At 39.1% G+C, this 17,181-nt stretch overlaps 1 protein-coding gene and 1 pseudogene across 2 annotated transcripts in view; one reads left to right on the plus strand and one right to left on the minus strand.

Moving 5' to 3' along the window:
- Window positions 1-17,181, plus strand: part of Znf292 (zinc finger protein 292) — a 92,431-nt gene that overhangs the window by 24,441 nt on the left and 50,809 nt on the right. Inside the window, exon 1 of one of the 2 annotated variants that reach the window (XM_035439930.1) lies at window positions 7,227-7,655. The exons of the other annotated variant lie outside the window; for it this stretch is intronic. Coding sequence (XP_035295821.1) covers window positions 7,566-7,655 — 90 coding nt within the window. The 5' untranslated portion in view covers window positions 7,227-7,565. Of the gene's footprint in view, window positions 1-7,226; window positions 7,656-17,181 lie in introns of those variants that run through there. 2 annotated transcript variants of the gene reach the window in all.
- Window positions 12,641-13,938, minus strand: LOC100767280 (annotated as a pseudogene).

Here is a 17,181-nt window from a genome sequence, read left to right on the forward strand (position 1 = left end):
TGTTTTTTTTTAATAGTTGTTTGAGTACACTCTAGCTCATCTGTTTCATTAAAAGCATGCACTCAATCTCCACCTCTGCTCCCTAACTGCTCACATTCAGTTACAGACAAAAGTTCATGTGCTGATTAAATATGTTACATTTTGTTAGTTCAGGATTCCAGTTGTATATTAACACTCTAATCTCTTCTGGTTACTATGTGACTATAAGTTACCTTTTACCTTTTGATTAAGTGGCATCGTGTTTATTTTGTGATTTTTTTTTTTCATTTATCTTATCATTTTTTCTAGTATATACCTATAGTTTCTAGACTCAGGTCAAATGACAGTCATAGAACTATTCTACGGTTTAACCACAAAACACTGTTCTTCAACTTTTTATTATTCTCTTTTAGGATTTCATACATAAGTGTCCCATATTTGCAATCTTTCCACATTCCCTCCTTCCCCCTCCTTTCTATGTCCCCTCAACTATTCCTCTCTAATTCATCACCTTATGTTTTATATTACATACTTATAGAAGTGTGTGTGTGTGTGTGTGTGTGTGTGTGTGTGTGTGTGTCTTACACAATAGTGAGCACGGTGGTGTTGCCTTTATTTGCATGTGTTTAGGGCTAAGCTCTTAGGATTGGAGTGATTAAACAAACAAAAATCAACAGAAAACTGCCTGGTTGTTCCCCCCTTTATAGCCATTTGCCAGTAGGTCTTTATCTAGGAGTGGAGCCTTGTGAAATTTTTCCTTCATCTGTGTTAATGTGTCAAAGGACTTGTGCAGTTTCTGGGAGTTTCCTGGTATATTTTAATTTGACTTCTTTTTCAATTTGTATTGCTTTCACTTTTTCAATTTGTATTACTTTCATTTCCTTCTCTTGTTTTACTGCTCTAGCTGGGACTTCAGGCACTATATTGAAAAGAGATATAGAGAGTAGACCACTCTGTCTTATTCCTGATTTTAATGGACATAATAGTAGGTTTTTCTGTTGCTGTAGTAAATACCTGACAAACAGCATTCCCTTATAATTTACTAAATTTGTTGTCTATTGTAATGTTTTCCTGTTCATCTCTTAATTTTGTTGATGTGGTTTCTCCCAACTCCTCACCCTTTCAGTTAATTCAGCTGAAGTCTGTCTATTTTGTTTGGTTTCTTTTGATGAACTAGATCTCTTACAGTTATGATTTTTGTGTTTTTCTATTTTCATTAATTTATACTCTGGTTTCTGGGTTTTTGTTTTTGTTTTTTTTTGTTTGTTTGTTTTCTATCCACCAAATCTGCAAATCTGGGTTTGGTTTGTTCTTGTTTTTCTAGATTCTTTAGGTGCATCATTGAGCTACTTATGCTTCCTCCTCCTCCTCCTCCTCTTTGGTGTAGGCACCCAAAACTATGCATTTCCCTTCAGGGACTGCGTTAATGTGGCCCACAGACCTTGGTCTGGCATGTTTTCAGTTTCATATTTCCTTTTTAATTTTTTGTTTGAGTGGTCTTTCCATAATGTGTTGTTTAGTCTTCATGAGTTTGTCTACTTGCTAGAGATTCTTTTGCTGTTGATTTTGAGATAGATTGCTTAGCGTTGATTGTCAGCTTGAAGAGTTCTGGAGAAGACAAGCTTTGGGACAGGTCTCAGAGGAATTATTTGGATTTGGTTGTCTTCTGGGCATGCCTGTGATTAGGTTTGTTGACTGGGCAGCACCTTTCTGTGGGCCTGGGTCCTAGAGCTGATACCCTTCTACTTCCTGGCAGTGGATGCTGTGTGGCCAGCTGTCTTCAGTTCCCACCACCAGGTCTTTTCCCACTATGATAGATTGATTAAAAAAAAAAATCGTTCTTCCCTACATTGATTTCCTCTAGGTATTTTATCACAGTAACAGGTACAGTAAATATGGCCATTAGCATTCATAGTGAAGTAAGGTAACTAGTTAGTGCATGGGTTATTTTGTATGTCTTTGCATTTTGTGTTTTCTTAAATCTTAGTTCTATAGGGTATGGATTTCATCTTCTACCTAAATTAAAAACAAAACAAACAAACAAAAAACCCCACTGGCCTTGGTGGCTGTTTATATTCATAGCATTCCAGAAGATAGAAGCAGAGAGAATCAGGAATTCAAGGTTAACCTTGTCTACATGAGACCATATTTCATATCTCATACACCTGTCCCCTCCAAAAAAGAGGCAACACATAAGTAAGAAATTTATGATTTGCTCATATTTTGTTGAAATAACTTTGGGGTGTTTGTTTTTTAAGTAGAGGGGTCTGGTGATGACTCAGTGGTAAAGAGTGCTTGCTGTTCTTTCAGTTTGGATCCTAGCACCCAGGTAGCTCACAGTTGCATACAATTCCCATTCCAGGGGATGTGCTACTTACTTCTGGCCTCTGTGATCACTTGCATACAGGTATATGTTCATAAAATAAAATTTAGCCGGGCGTTGGTGTCACACGCCTTTAATCCCAGCACTCGGGAGGCAGAGGTAGGCGATCTCTGTGAGTTCGAGACCAGCCTGTTCTACAAGAGCTAGTTCCAGGACAGACTCCAAAGTCACAGAGAAACCCTGTCTAGAAAAAAAAAATTAAAATTCATTTTAAAAATTAACAGAAATGACAGTATAAGCACCACATATATATGTTTCTCTTCAAGATTGCTTGATCTTCAGGTTACAAATATTTAATTTGTGATTATGTTATGGTTTTGTTACAACCAGAGATGTTAGGGTCAGAGCCAGGACATCAGTTTGTATCTGAGTACTCTGATTTCTATTATGATTTCTTCATCCGTGACATAGAATTGCATTTAAAATTACCCTAGGTTGGTAGGTGTATTCTCTTTGTTAATAGAATATAACTTTATTGCACTGTGTTCAAGGAATGTGAAAGGAATAGCATTTGCTATTTTATCTGACTTTTGTGCATGCATGTGTGCAGATTTATTAGAATGGCTTACAGGATATGGTCTGGGTAGTCCAACAATGGCTGCCTCATACTGGAGAGGCTGAGAATCCTGCAGTTCCATTCAGGAGACTGGATGTTTCAGCATTCACAACTGGTGCTGACGGCCTGGAGGATTTATGCAGAGATAACCATAGCTGGACACAGTGCAGAGGTCAACCAGTTGTGGGGAGCCCAAACCCAGTGGTTACATTGCTATCACAGCTCCTGCATTTGTGGTTCAGGGAACATCACAGAAGAGGAGTCAGAAAGATTTTCAAAGCCAGAATATGAAGAAGTATGCTGTGACTAAGTCTCTCCTAGAAATGGCTGCATAAGTAAGACTGGAAAAATGGCAATATCAAATATATGTTAATGTGGAAGAGGAAGTATATATATGAGATCCCAGCTCTAGACAAAGAACTGTTGGCAACTAATGACTGCTGAGAGAAGGAGAAGTAACCTCTCACAGGGAGGGCCACTATGGTTATATAGCAAAATGGTCAGCTCTGAAATCACACACACAACAAAGCCAGACTCAGCTGGTGGTATTTATGTGTTTGTGCAGAGATGTGTATATATGTGTGTGTTGTAATTATAAAGAAAAAGAGGCTAACTGATTGGGAGGATCTGGGAGAGGCCAGTGCTACAGTTCTATTTTAATTAAATGTATTTTCAGAAATTCTGTTTTAATTAAAATGTATTAAAACACAATTTTTAAATGTATGGAAATATTTGTCTTCATTTTTAATGTGGTGGCAGATTTTCCCTTGGCCTCCAGTGTTCCTCTTGAAGAGACCACAACTCTTGCCTGTCAGACTTCGTTCCTTTCTCCCTGAGTTCCAGCTTTTATGGAATAGTGTCTTGGTGCGTCTTTCTTTCAGTAATCATGCTGAGTATCTCAGTGGGTCTTTATGTTCTCAAAATTCAGGTCCTTCTAGGAAATTAAATGGAATTAGTTTGTTTGTTTGAATTTCCTTTGTCTATTCTGACCTGGAACTCCTCTGTCATTTTTAAATGGAACTCTACTATAGTTCTGTAAATCTTTTATGTTTTCTCTCCTAGCTTCTAGAGACATTTTAGAAATTCATTTTCTAATTCTTGTTGTTGGAATATCATTTTTACTACTTAAAGTTTTTATTAGTTTAACCTATAAGTACTCCTTTGTTACATGGTATTTTTTTGTTCATAAGTGTATATTTATTTACACTTCTCTGATAATACTGATGCTAAACAGTTTCTTGAAAATTTTATTTTTCCTTGCAACATGTCTGCTTCACTTTGAGTTGATTTCTGTCATCTTGTTTGAATTTCTCATGTTAGAAGGTTTTTAAAATGACATGTGGTCTTTGAGGGTCCACATTTAAAGATGCAGCCCTAAAGAGCTTATTCAGAGCTCCAACTCTGGCTAGTTGTTTTGTTTTCTTTTTTAATTTTTTATTAAACCAGGACCTATTGGTCTTGGTCCCTGGCAAAGTCTTTTCTTTGTGAGCCCCAGGAATGGACTCAACTAAAAATTAAAGGTTCTGGCAGTGAGAGCAGAGCTCTTTCTCTTTGTTGTGTAAAGTTGACTTAATACTGGGAAATAAGAGATGCTTCCTCTTTACCTTGTCAGAACATCTTTATAGACTATGCCCGGGATGTAGCTGAGTCCTGCTTTGCCTGGCTTTGTTCATTTAGAGAATGAGGAACAAAATAAAGCAGGCTTGGCTAAGTGAACTTTCCAAACCCTCACATTGTTAACCTTCTTTACCCTTGTTTCCAGAGGAGCCTTGTGCTCCCAGTTCCCACACCTTTTGGTGATTTCACAGTAAGCACTGTGTGTGATTGTGTTTTTTGAGGCTGTACTCAGACTCACTCCTGCTTCTACTTTTGTATCCCAAATGTTGGCTTAATAAGTGTACATCACCGTAGTGACTTTATGTTTCTTTTTTATTACATTCTTTATTATTTATTGTGGGTGAGGCATGTGTGTCCTGTGTAAGTGTCAGAGAACAACTTTCTGGCACTGGACCTCTCCTTCCGTCACTGGTTCCCAGGGATGAAACTCAGGTTGTCAGGCTTGGTAGCACCTACTCAACCTTCTCAACTGTCCCTATTTTTAGACCTAAAGTTTCCTGAAAAGTCATTTTTTTTTCTTGGAGTGTTACTATTACATATGCTGACTTACTCATTGTATTGCTGTGAGGTACACTTAGGTGCCTAAGGCATTTAATTAGGGTCTTACTTACAGTCTTGGAGGCTTAGTCCATTATCATCATGGTAGGAGCATGACAGCATGCAAGCAGATGATGTTGGAGTAGTAGCTGAGAGTTCTACATCTTGATCTACAGGCAGAGAGACTCTGGGCTTGGAATGGACTTTTGAAACCTCAAAGCCCACTCCCAGTGATAGACTTCCTCCAAAAAGGCCACACCTTGGATCTTCTCAAATAGTGCCACTCCCTGATGACTGAGCATTCAAAATGATGAGCCTGTGTGGAACATTCTCATCCAAACCACCACATATGCTTTTCACAGCTGTTGATTTTTGTTGCTGTTTCCTGGTTTGTTGTTCAGGGGTGGACACTGCTGGTGTTTAAGCACATGTCTGTACATTATAAATATCCATATTCTCTGACTTCCAGTTGTCTGCTGTTTTCCTGTTTATTGAAGGAAATTGCTATACTTTTAGTGAGAGATAGTGCAAGTTGTAAATATGACTATTATACCATTCTATATAAAACTAAATAATGTTCTCAAACTAAATAATGTTCTCCCTATTTTAAAATAGGGCTTACCATATGGTCCAGACCTGCTCTCAAACTCCTTGAACCCTCTCAAGTGTTGGTATTACAGGCATGTGCCACCACACCTAGCAAAATAAATGTTAATAACATACATTTATCAAAAGCGTGGGGTGGAAGTCAGAGTTATAAGATTTTGTTCAATTACCACATTGTTGAAAGGTTATATGATGCTATGTTGTGATTATGAAACCAATATAGTAAGCATGCGCTTTAAGTCATTGATTTTTGAAATAGGATCTTGGTAGTTTGGGCTGTCCTGGAACTGACCATTATCTAGACCAGGCTGTCCTTGAACTCAGAGATCTGCCTGCTTTTGCCTCCCAGGTGCTGGGATTAAAGGTGTGATATTTAAAGGTACAACGATGAAGTAATGGAACTTAAGAAAAACAACAAAAGGGCCCGGGCGTTGGTGGCACAGGCCTTTAATCCCAGCACTCGGGAGGCAGAGGCAGGCGGGTCTCTGTGAGTTCATGGCCAGCCTGATCTCCAGAGTGAGTGCCAGGATAGGCTCCAAAACTACACAGAGAAACCCTGTCTCGAAAGAAAAAAGAAAGAAAGAAAGAAAGAAAGAAAGAAAGAAAGAAAGACAACAAAGCTGCCTCATGTACACCTTAATACACAATGTAATTATAACTTTCTCAAACCACTTTAATGTTAAAACGATCTCATTTAAAACTGAAACTCTTGTTTAGAAAATTTGATCATTTGATCAGTAAAGCCTATTTTTTCCCCTTAGTCACTAAATGAAGACTAGGAACTGTAACTTGTCTTCATTTAGTAATTGTAAATTCATGAGGGGGAAAAAACTACAGATACTTCGTAGCATAATAAAAATCTTAGGTCTGGGCAAATGGCACATACCTGTAATAAAGGCACTGGGAAGACCAAGACAAGAGTACCCACATTTGAGGTCAGTATGTACTATATAACTATATAACACGACTTTTTTATTTTTTTTAAATTTTTTTATTAGTTCAAATTAGGAGCAAGCTTGTTTCACATGTCACTCCTTTCTCCTCTCCCTCCCTCACTCCCCCCTCCTCCCCACTCCCAACCTAACCCCCCACCCCATCCATCCTCCACTCCCCAGGCAGGCTAGGGCCCTATATGGGGGCTCCCCAAAGTCTACCACATCATCCTGGGCTTGGCCTAAGCCCTTCTCCATGTGTCCAGGGCAAGAGTGCATCCCTTCATGTGGGATGGGCTCTCAAAGTCCCTTCTTACACCAGGGAAAAATACTAATCCACTACCAGGGCACCCCTGGAGTGCAGAGGCCTCCTCATTGACATCCATGTTCAGGGGTCTGGATAAGTCCTGTACTGGCCTCCCAGACAGTATCTGGGGTCAGTGTGTTCCCCCTCATTCAGGCCAGCTGTTTCTGTGGGTTTCACAAGCCTGGTGCCGACCCCTTCGATCTTCATTCCTCCCTTTCTGCAACTAAGTTCCAGAGTTCAGTTCAGTGTATATCTGTGGATGTCTGCCTCTGATTTCATCAGCAATTGAATGAGGGCTCTAGGATGGCATAAAGAGTAGTCATCAATCTCATTTTAGGGGAAGGGCCTAGTTCCCGGGTCGGTCGGCGGAATGCTACTTTTTTTTTTTTTTTTAACTACACCTTAGGAACGAGAAGTTACAAATATTCATTTTTTCAATAAGCAAAAATGTGCAAAATGTAATGCAAGAAATAAGCAAAAATGTAAATATCCCATAAAGAAAACACCCATAATATTCCAGGGTTAACAACACCATTATTTCATTAAGAACGAGATGTATTTGGTGGTAAAGTTGGTGTTTTTGTTTGTCTCATTTTCTTTTGGTCTTTATGAAGGGAGGCAGTATAGAAAATACAGAGACATGACAAAATGAAAGGAGCACCTTACCTCAGAATGTTGAAGCCTCTCACCACTGGAGAATCAAGAATTTCAGTGCAGTTAGCAGCATTTGCTGAGAAGGTATTCCCTTTATATGGAGATTTTTAAATGATGTGTATGCATGAAGGGTTGGACACATGAGTGCAGGTGCATGTGAAGTCAGAGAAACAGATCTTCTGGAACTGGATCCAGTTCACATTGGTTGTGAAACTTCCAACATGGGCACTGGAACCGAACTTAGGTCCTATGGACAAACAATACATTCTCTTAGCCACTTAGTCTCTGTGGTAGTTTGAAAGAAAATGGCCCCAAAAGGAAGTAGCACTATTTATTAGGGGGTGAGGCTTTGTTGGAGGAAGTGTGTCTCTGTGGAGGTGGACTTTGAGGTTTCATATATGTTCAAGCCACACCCATTGTCTTAGTTTACTTCCTGTTGTCTGCAAGTCAAGATGTAGGACATTTGGCTGTTTCTCCAGCACTATGTCTGTCTGCACACCACCCTGTTGCACCATGGTGATAATGGCCTAACCTCTAAAAATGTAAGCCACACAATTAAATGTTTTTCCTTTATAAGAGTTGCCGTGGTCATGGCATCTCTTCATAGTAACAGAAACCCTAGCTAAGGCAGCCCCCTTTCTAGACCCTTGATGTTTAATTTGAAATAACAATGGGCTAGGCCTGAAGCCTGAATATATATGACCTCTGATAAGGCCTCTTTCATCAAGTGGAAGCCATCTACTATATAATGTATAATGTACACTTTCTTCAACTCAACACCTTTAAAAGCTGTAGGCTTTGTTTACAGTAGAACTTGTCCCCCTTCTGGACACTTTTTGGCAACTATTACCTGGCATAGTCCTGCCAAGTGCCCCTCAGCAGCCACTAGTGATCCCATTTAGGTTTCCTAGCCATCCCTTGAAGATAATAACTTCAAACCCCACCAGAATTCTGTGTATGACTACTGTAGACACCCAAACCTACATTGTGCTTTTGGATGTGTCTTTTCTTCTGAGCACCTTTCTTTTAAACAGTACATGAACCCAGGACCTGGCATATGTGCATGCACTCTACCAACACATTCCCCCCACTTCCCTTCTTGGCAGAGTGATTCTGTTCATGGTGTATTTCTGAGCAGTGACATGTCAAGAAAATAAAAGTCTACTGACAGGAACTGGGATTGATGTTTCTTGGCAAAGATTTCCTTGTTCCTAAAAGAGAATCACATAAGGAGATGATTTTTGCCTCCTGGTTATTGCTAAATCTGTGTAAAAAGCCTGTTTGTTATACTCTTGAATGGTGGAAGCAATGATAACAGGGTTGAAGAAAAAGTTGAGTAAAAAAAAAACCAAACCAAAACAAAAATACTAATTTTGAACCTGCTCTTTCTCTTAGTTTCTTCTGTGAAGACTTTCTTATGGTATACACTGCTCTGGTTTGGATTTTCTAAAAGTAAGCATAGACAACAAAGAAGTCAAACTGTAGCTGCAAATTGAGGGAGAAGTACTTGCTACTTAGAGTTGTGGGGAACAATACATTGACACTTTGTAAGTAAAGGTTGTTTTGTTATTATAGAGTAACTCTGCTAGTTTATAGTTGAGCTAAATTACCAGAAGATTCATTTGAATGCTGCAGAGGGAATTGGCTGCTTGTCTTTGCTATTTACCTATTGTGTGTTACTGTGCATTTCACTGGATCCTCTGACATTATAAAACAGAATTAAATGTTCTTTCTTTACAGTAGTGGATGATAAAGATTAAACTCAGGGTGTCAAATATGCTAGGCAAATACAAAGCTACGTCTCCAGCCCTCTTCCTTTTTACATTTTGAGACAGTAATACTTAGTTGCCTTTTAACAGGTTGGCCTTGAACTCATGATCATCCTGCCTCAGCGTACTGACTGACTATAGGGTTGTACTCCCAAGACCAGATCTAAATTACATGATCTCTAAATCACTTGTAACTGAAATGACTCTGATCATTTTTTTATTCCTTCCTAAACACTGTATACGTTAAGACAATGATACAAAATGTAACTTAGTAATCAAATAAAGTATAACTGTTACATTATATTGTAGGTATTTTCCATTTTACTGACATTAGTAATATTTGTTTGACTAGTGTTTTAATAACAAGGGAGGCTATACTTTTGTCAGTATGCTTTTTTGCTATGAATGTCAACTCTTAAGACTTTTAAACAGATTATTAGCACTAGCTTTTAAAAATTTTTATCTTTTTTGTTTCTTTTTTGTTTTGGAGACACAGCTTCTCTGTGTAGCGCTGGCTGGCCTGGATCTCACTCTGTAGACCAGGCTAGCCTTGAACCCAGATCCTCTGCTTCTAAGTGCTGGGAGTAAGTCACCATGCCTGCTCTTTGTCATACCCCCACCCCTCCCCCATATTGAAATAGGGTATTACTATGCACCTAGGCATAACTTGAACTCATTGTGTAGCACAGACTGACCTTGCACTTGAAGTAATCCTCCAGCCTTAACCTCCTAGATGCTGAGATCATCAGTATGTGCCACCATGCTAGCTTTTATTTTTATTTTTGAGAAAAAGCTTCATTATGTTGTTCAAGCAAGTATTAAACTCTTGGCTTAAGCCAGCCTCCTGCTTATTCTTCCACTGTGGTTGAGACTACAGACATGTACCACTTTATCCATCTAATTTAGAGCTTTAGTAATCTTGAGACCTTTACTGCTGACACCAAATGCAGTCTTTTCAAGTAGCTTTTTCTTGATACTGCATACCTGGCAATAGACTCCACAGGCCAAAGCTTTGTCTTCAAGGATACCCATACTTTAGGTTCCAGGGCACAGATTGCCCTGTACTTCATCAAATGTGGCTCCAAAGTTAAAGACTTTTATAGTCCCCTCTTCAGATTTTTTGTTTTGTTTTCAAATTTTGACCTTTTAATCTTTTTAATTGAAAATAGGGTCTTTTCCTCATATAATACATCCTGACCACAAATTTCCCCTCCCTCTACTCCTCGTAGTCCCCCCCCCCCCAGATCCACTCCAACTCTGTTTCTTCTTCAGAAAAGAGCAGACCTCTAAGAGATAACGGCCAAACAGGACAAAACAAGATACAGTAAAGCAAGGCGAAATCCCCCATATTGAGGCTGGACAAAGCAACCCAACAAGAGGAAAAGAGTCCCAAGGACAGGCCAGAGTCAGAAACACTTGCTCCTACTGTTAGGAGTCTCATAGAAACTGCAAGCTTACAGTCATAACATATATGCAGAGGACCTGGTGCAGACCCATGCAGGTCATCATGATTGCCATCGAAGTCTCTGTGAGCTCATGTGAGCCCTGCTTAGTTGATTTGGTGGAATAATTTGTTAGAATGATTCAAAGAATTCAGGAAAATGCTAATTGTTCTAGACTGTGATGAAGGACACAGGTACAAAGGATGAGGCTTAGGGGCTTCCCTGTCCCTGTGGAGGTAGAATATGCCACCCCTTTGAATGTTAATGCTTAAGTTTTGTTATATAAGCATGGTTCATTAAGTTATAGATCATTGGAAACTAAACTCAATCCCTAACTCTTTTCCTTTCCTCAGAAGCTTCGGCATAGTGGGACTGAAAGTCCCAACCTAATTCTGACATGGCCATTCTATTAACCAGTCTCCATCCTGAAGTTATTTTGGCTCCTGTCCAAAAGAGAGACTTCGAAACTCAAGTAGACATCAAGGGTTTTAGAAGTTCTGTGCTAGAAACTGAATGTAGAAACCAGGGATGGGGTCCCATATCGCTGAATGCCTATGGCCCAAGCTGGAAAGACTGGCAGCTTAACAGCACTGTTACAGAATGGTTGCATCACTGAATTCCCAGTGTTCTTGCTTTTTGTTTCACGTTGGGTTATCCAGGAACTAATGCCAGCTTGTAATTGCTCTAGTCAGTCACCATGTAGAGTTCTTTGTTTTTTTTTTTTTTTTTTTTTTTTTTGCTTCCCACTTCATTACTCATCTGAATGGTCTAGCTAGTTAAGAGCCTGGAGGATATCACCAGATCTATGAAAAATGTAAAGTTACTCCTTATCTCAGGGATATTTAGGAAATAAGTAATAAGAATTCTGCAAGAAAAGTGAATCAAATTGGAATGACATAACAGTGGCTGAGCCATCTAGGAACTAAGACATCAGCCTCACCTCATTTTCTGTCCTGACCAGAGAGCCCTTCTCATAATTGCAAAGTCCTGCACCCTCTTGGAGAATTCTTTGAGAGTGGCTTTGTGGAGAAACATGAATCCCCCTTTTCCTAGTATTTGGATCACCTCCCTTCATTAATAGGTAAGGAAGGAGTAGGTCTGGTGGTGCATATCTGTAATCCCAGCACCAGGGAAGCTAAGGCAGGGTGATTTAATGGATTTGAAGCTGCTCTGATTTATGTAACAAAACCCTGTCTGTGGGGAAGAAGACAAACACAAACCTGTAGTCCACCCCCCCAATAAAAACTCAATCTCTGTATTTATATTTCTGCATATTTCCAATTTGGGTGGAGATCCAGAAGTTAGCTGGTTGTTTCTGTCCCCACATAGCACTTTATACCATGAAGCTAAGTATAACGGGATGGTGAAATGAGGAGAGGTGTGGATCTAAGCAGACCAGGAGTCTAACGAGTCTTTTTCCCTCAGGGTACCCTCTGTCTTTTATTTGAGCAGAGGATGCCTGGATTTGCATGTGTGATTAAATATGTCTTCAACATTGAAGCACAGAAGTCACCAGTTGTGGAAGTCTTCTATATTATAAAGACATTTAGAGTCACATATCATTCAGCATAACTGTAAAGACTTTGGGGAGTTTTTAGTAACTGATGATTTTATTTATTTTTTCATTTATTTATTTATTTATTTATTTATTTATTTATTTATTTTGAGGGCTCTTACTGAGGCTTTTATTTTGACTCAGCCAATCACATAATTACAAAGCTGGGGTTTCCAGCAGGGCTCCAGGTGGCCTAAGGAAGTGGTGGCATGGGAGACGCAAGCACTGGGCCGGCCTTGAGCTGCCTTGATGACATCAGGGACAGGGTCTAAGCAGCAGGTGTTTCCAGAATCTCTATCCACTTTACTTGGCCAAGGGGTTCCTGAAGCATCAGCCAGCAAACTTGGCCTTGCAGCCCAGCTCTTCCTCGATTCTAAGGATCTGATTGTACTTGGCCAGACACTCAGATTGGCAAGGGGCACCAGTCTTGATCTGCCCAGTGCAGAGCCCCATCACCAGGTCAGCAATGAAAGTGTCCTCAGTCTCCCCGGAGCAATGGGACGCCGTGACACCCCAGCCATTGAACTGAGCCAGCTTACATGCCTGCAGAGACTCAGTTACAGAGTCAATCTGGTTGACTTTGAGCAGGAGGCAGTTGCAGGACTTCTCACTGATAGCCTTGGCAATCCTCTTAGGGTTGGTTACTTTGAGATCATCCCCAACCACCTAGATGCCAGCACTAGCTGTGAACTTCTTCCAGGCCTCCCAATCATCCTGGTCAAAGGGGTCCTCGATGGACACCACTGGATACTCTTGGATGTAGGACTTATACAGGTCAGCCAGCTGGCCGGGTGTGCTGGGGTCATCAGAAGACTTGAAGCCCAGGTCATACTTGCCAGACCTGAAGAACTCAGAGATAGCCACGTCCATGCTGTTGACAACCTGGTCCGTGTAGCCAGCCTTCCCGATTGCATTCTTCCCCAGCTCCAGAGCTTCTTTGTTCTCCAGGATGTTGGGCGTGAACCCGCCCTCATCAACCACATTGGTGGCATCCTTCCCGTATTTCTCCTTGATGACATTATTCAGGTTGTGGTAAACCTCTGCCCCAAAGCACATGGCTTCCTGGAAGCTGGACGCCCCCTCGGGAAGGATCATGAACTCCTGCATGGCCAGCTTATTGCCAGCGTGGGAACCACCTTTGATCATGTTGAAAGCCAGGACAGGCTGTATGACTTCAGGGTTGCCACCCAAGTCAGCGATGTGACGGTACAGGGGTACCCCCTTTTCTGCAGCACCAGCTTTGCAGACATCCAGGGACACTCCCAGGATGGCATTTGCACCAAATTTAGATTTATTCTCAGTGCCGTCCATCTCAATCATCAGCTTGTCCGTCTTCTCTTGCTCCACAACCTTCAGTTTCTTGCTAACCAGAACAGGTGCGATAGTTTTATTGATGTGCTCCACAGCCTTTGAGACAGGCTTCCCCATGTAGCGAGTCTTATCATTGTCGCGGAGTTCTATAGGACTTTGTAGATGCCAATGGAGGCACCGCTGGGCACAGCCGCTCGGAAGAGACCTTTTGAGGTGTAGAGATCAACTTCAACAGTGGGCTTCCCACGGGAATCAAAGATCTCTCGGGTGTGGACCTTGAGAATAGACATTTTCTGGCAGTCGGGAGGGCGAGCAGGAAAAGAACAGAGGTTCCTATAAACACGCTGGAGAGCATTTAGGAGGGATGTGCACACAAGCCGGTTCCTGAGCTGATCAGGGTGATTTTAACAGCTGGACCTTTATGTTGTTTGTGCACTTTCTGGTGCCAGTATCTTCCATCTCTTTAGTCAGTGAGGAAGAGAAACATTTTTCTTTTTGAAAAAGTTTCATAACTGAATTATGAGTGATATTTTTTAATTCAAAACTCATTATTACAAATATTGCTTCGACCTTGTAATCATTCTTTAATATCTTTAAAATTGGTCTTGTATGTGGGGTCTGCAGAAAAATAAAACTTATCAAAATAGTATGTCACCACTCTTCCTATGTGAATTGAAGTATTCTCTTACACTCTTCATCCCATGCCTGTGAACTCTTGCTTGCTCAAGTGTCTTCTAAGTAATTTCTTTTTGGGAGGGTGGTACTCTTGACTGGAGAAGAAAGACTATTGCCTTATATTATTATATTTTATTTCCAGTATAAATAAAATGTTTATTATCATGCTTTCCATACCAGTTTTGCATATAAGTTGTATTTCTTTAGAACTTAATTAAATGAAACCAGACAAAATAGCTTCTCAAATTTAAGGTTTATTTTAATCACATGTATCAACCATGGCACATAAATGTATGTCAGCATATTAAGCATTAGAATTTATAATGTTAATAAAATACTAAAATAATTTTTCAGTAAGGAAACTATAGAACTTAACATTTAATTATATTAAAGTTTATTTACAAATTCATCTTTATTGAGTTATATGTTCCTGGTGTTAATTAAACTTTATAAAGTTAGTAAGAAAGTGAAGTGAAATAACATACAAGACTAACTTTTCAAATAATTTTCAGGTACCGTGCTTATGTTAGCCAGAAAAAAAAAGTTTTGAAAGTAAATAAAAATGGGGAAATTACCTCATTCCTGATTGAATTGTGATAAACTTACCTAATTCTGCTGTTTATTTTATTCTTCTGAATGGACCACCCCCATGGACATTCCTGTTTGCGGTAGCCAGATGTGATAATCAGAAACTCTCAGAACCTTGCAGCTGTTGGGACCTTGGAGAGGGCATATCAGGAATCTAGACTTGCCTGGAGACATCCTTTTATACCTGACTACCTTAAAGTGTTTCTTCAGCACTGGAGCAGTAGCAGCATGCTCAGTGAGTGGTAGCAAACCCACCTACTGTCTGTAGAAAAAGAAAGGGGCGGGGCATCTGAAGAGTCCTAATTCTCCTTAACAAAGTAAGGGAACAGAACAGGGTAGTTAACCTCAGTTTAGAATTTACCCTCTCACCCACATAGCAATGCTTATTCCAGAAAATATTCTTTAGTATGTACAACTTTAGTATGCTCAACTATGAGCATATTAAAGGTACATTTTCCTGGTTTTTCTTTCTGCCTTAAGTAATGATGATATTTATTCATGTATTTGCAAAAGTAAGTAATGTATATGGTAATATCTTGCTTATACAAATAAAGCCTGTCTGAAGATCAGAGGATGGAGCTTGCCTCTAGCTAACTATAGAGGTCTGGAGTTCTGTACAGACAGACAGGAAGTGAGATGGCTGAAGGGGGAGAGGATTTAAGTGGGAAGAAACAGGAACTCTCTGGACAAGAGTTCATTGAGACGCTAAGGAGGTAGAGGTGGCTTTGGCTTGCCCTTCTCTCTGATTTCTCAGGATTTTCCTCTATATCTGACTCCAGGTCTTTGTTAAGAACTCCTTTTTACAAATGTGTGGATAACTTAGCTTGCATAACCTTCCAAGAAATTGTATGACTTAATGCTAAAATAAAATTACTCATAGCCATTAATATTGCCTAATTTGGGCAATTTCATGTGACTTTTCACCAGTTCCCAACTTTTGAAATGAAGTTTCATGACTTGTAAAGACTTAATCTGAGCACTTTACAGTTGTGATAAAGACAACATACAGTTTATGAAAGAATATGTAAATTATTATGCATTAAGAGTGTTGTAGCTTCAAACAAAAGCTGAATATTCTACTAACTTTGAATAGAATTAGGAGTGCATTATAATACATAACCTTGATGGCATTAGGAAACTTTCCCTTCTGAGAGGGGCAAACCTATTCTGTTAATATACATTCACAAGAGATCGAAAAACCTACCACACAATTTATACTTTGTCTAATAGTAATTAAATTTTTATTATTGTACTTTAGCTAGATGCTGTATATTAATTACTTTTGATTGCCTTAGTAAATAAATGTTCAACTCAATTACCAACCTTGAGATTTTTATTTTAGATGTGTAATTGTATCAAACATTGAAGATTATCTAGACTCTAAAATATTTGTTTTACATTAAAGTGAGTTGAACAGTTTATGACTTAAAATATCAGATAGATTATTCATTAAACAAAAGTAAATGGTATGGTCACAATTGTGTGTTAATTTAATATAACTTTTGTAAGGGGAAGTGTCTTCAAACTCAGCTGTTTAACATGTTGTGAAATAATGAACTGTACGAATTTCTCAAATTGCCTAATACAAATATAGAATATATAGAATACTTTGCAAGTTAATGTACCCTTGAGTTTTATCCATACTGTATTATGTAATAACTTCCCTTGAATCTGAGAAGTATTTTTTTAAATTTATTTTTATTTTATTTGCATTGGTGTTTTTTGGGCATGTATGTCTGTGTGAGGGTGTCAGACTTGTAGTTACAAACTACAAGTGAGCTGCAATGTGGGTGCTGGGAATTGAACCCGGGTCCTCTGGAAGAGCAATCAGTGCTCTTATTTACTGAGCTATCTCTCTAGCCCCTAATTTGGGAAGTGTTTTGAGTCAAACATCTGAATACTCATTTAAGTAGAACCTATGTCATATTTTGTTATCAAATAAATTACAAATGAACTTATTTAAAACAATTTTTCATTTTCTTTTGGTCCTAGAAATAAATTTTATTTAAAAAACTGTCAAAATAATTAATAAAAGTGTAATTAAGGGGGGAAGGAATGGAAGGAGAGGAGGGAGGGGAAACTCCAGTCAGGATGTAAAATAAATGAAAAAATTTAATTAATAAGAAAAAAGTGTAATTAAGGACATGGGGAAAAAAAAAAACCCATAATCCTCCAAAGGAAAGGGCAGCAGAGTTGTATTTTAAAAATCTTTTTTCTTATTAACAAAGTTTTATTTTGAGTTTTAATTAAAATTTCATATATCATTTCCC

Source organism: Cricetulus griseus, chromosome 2 (assembly GCF_003668045.3).
Source record: "Cricetulus griseus strain 17A/GY chromosome 2, alternate assembly CriGri-PICRH-1.0, whole genome shotgun sequence".
In the NCBI taxonomy this organism is placed as follows: Eukaryota; Metazoa; Chordata; class Mammalia; order Rodentia; family Cricetidae; genus Cricetulus; species Cricetulus griseus.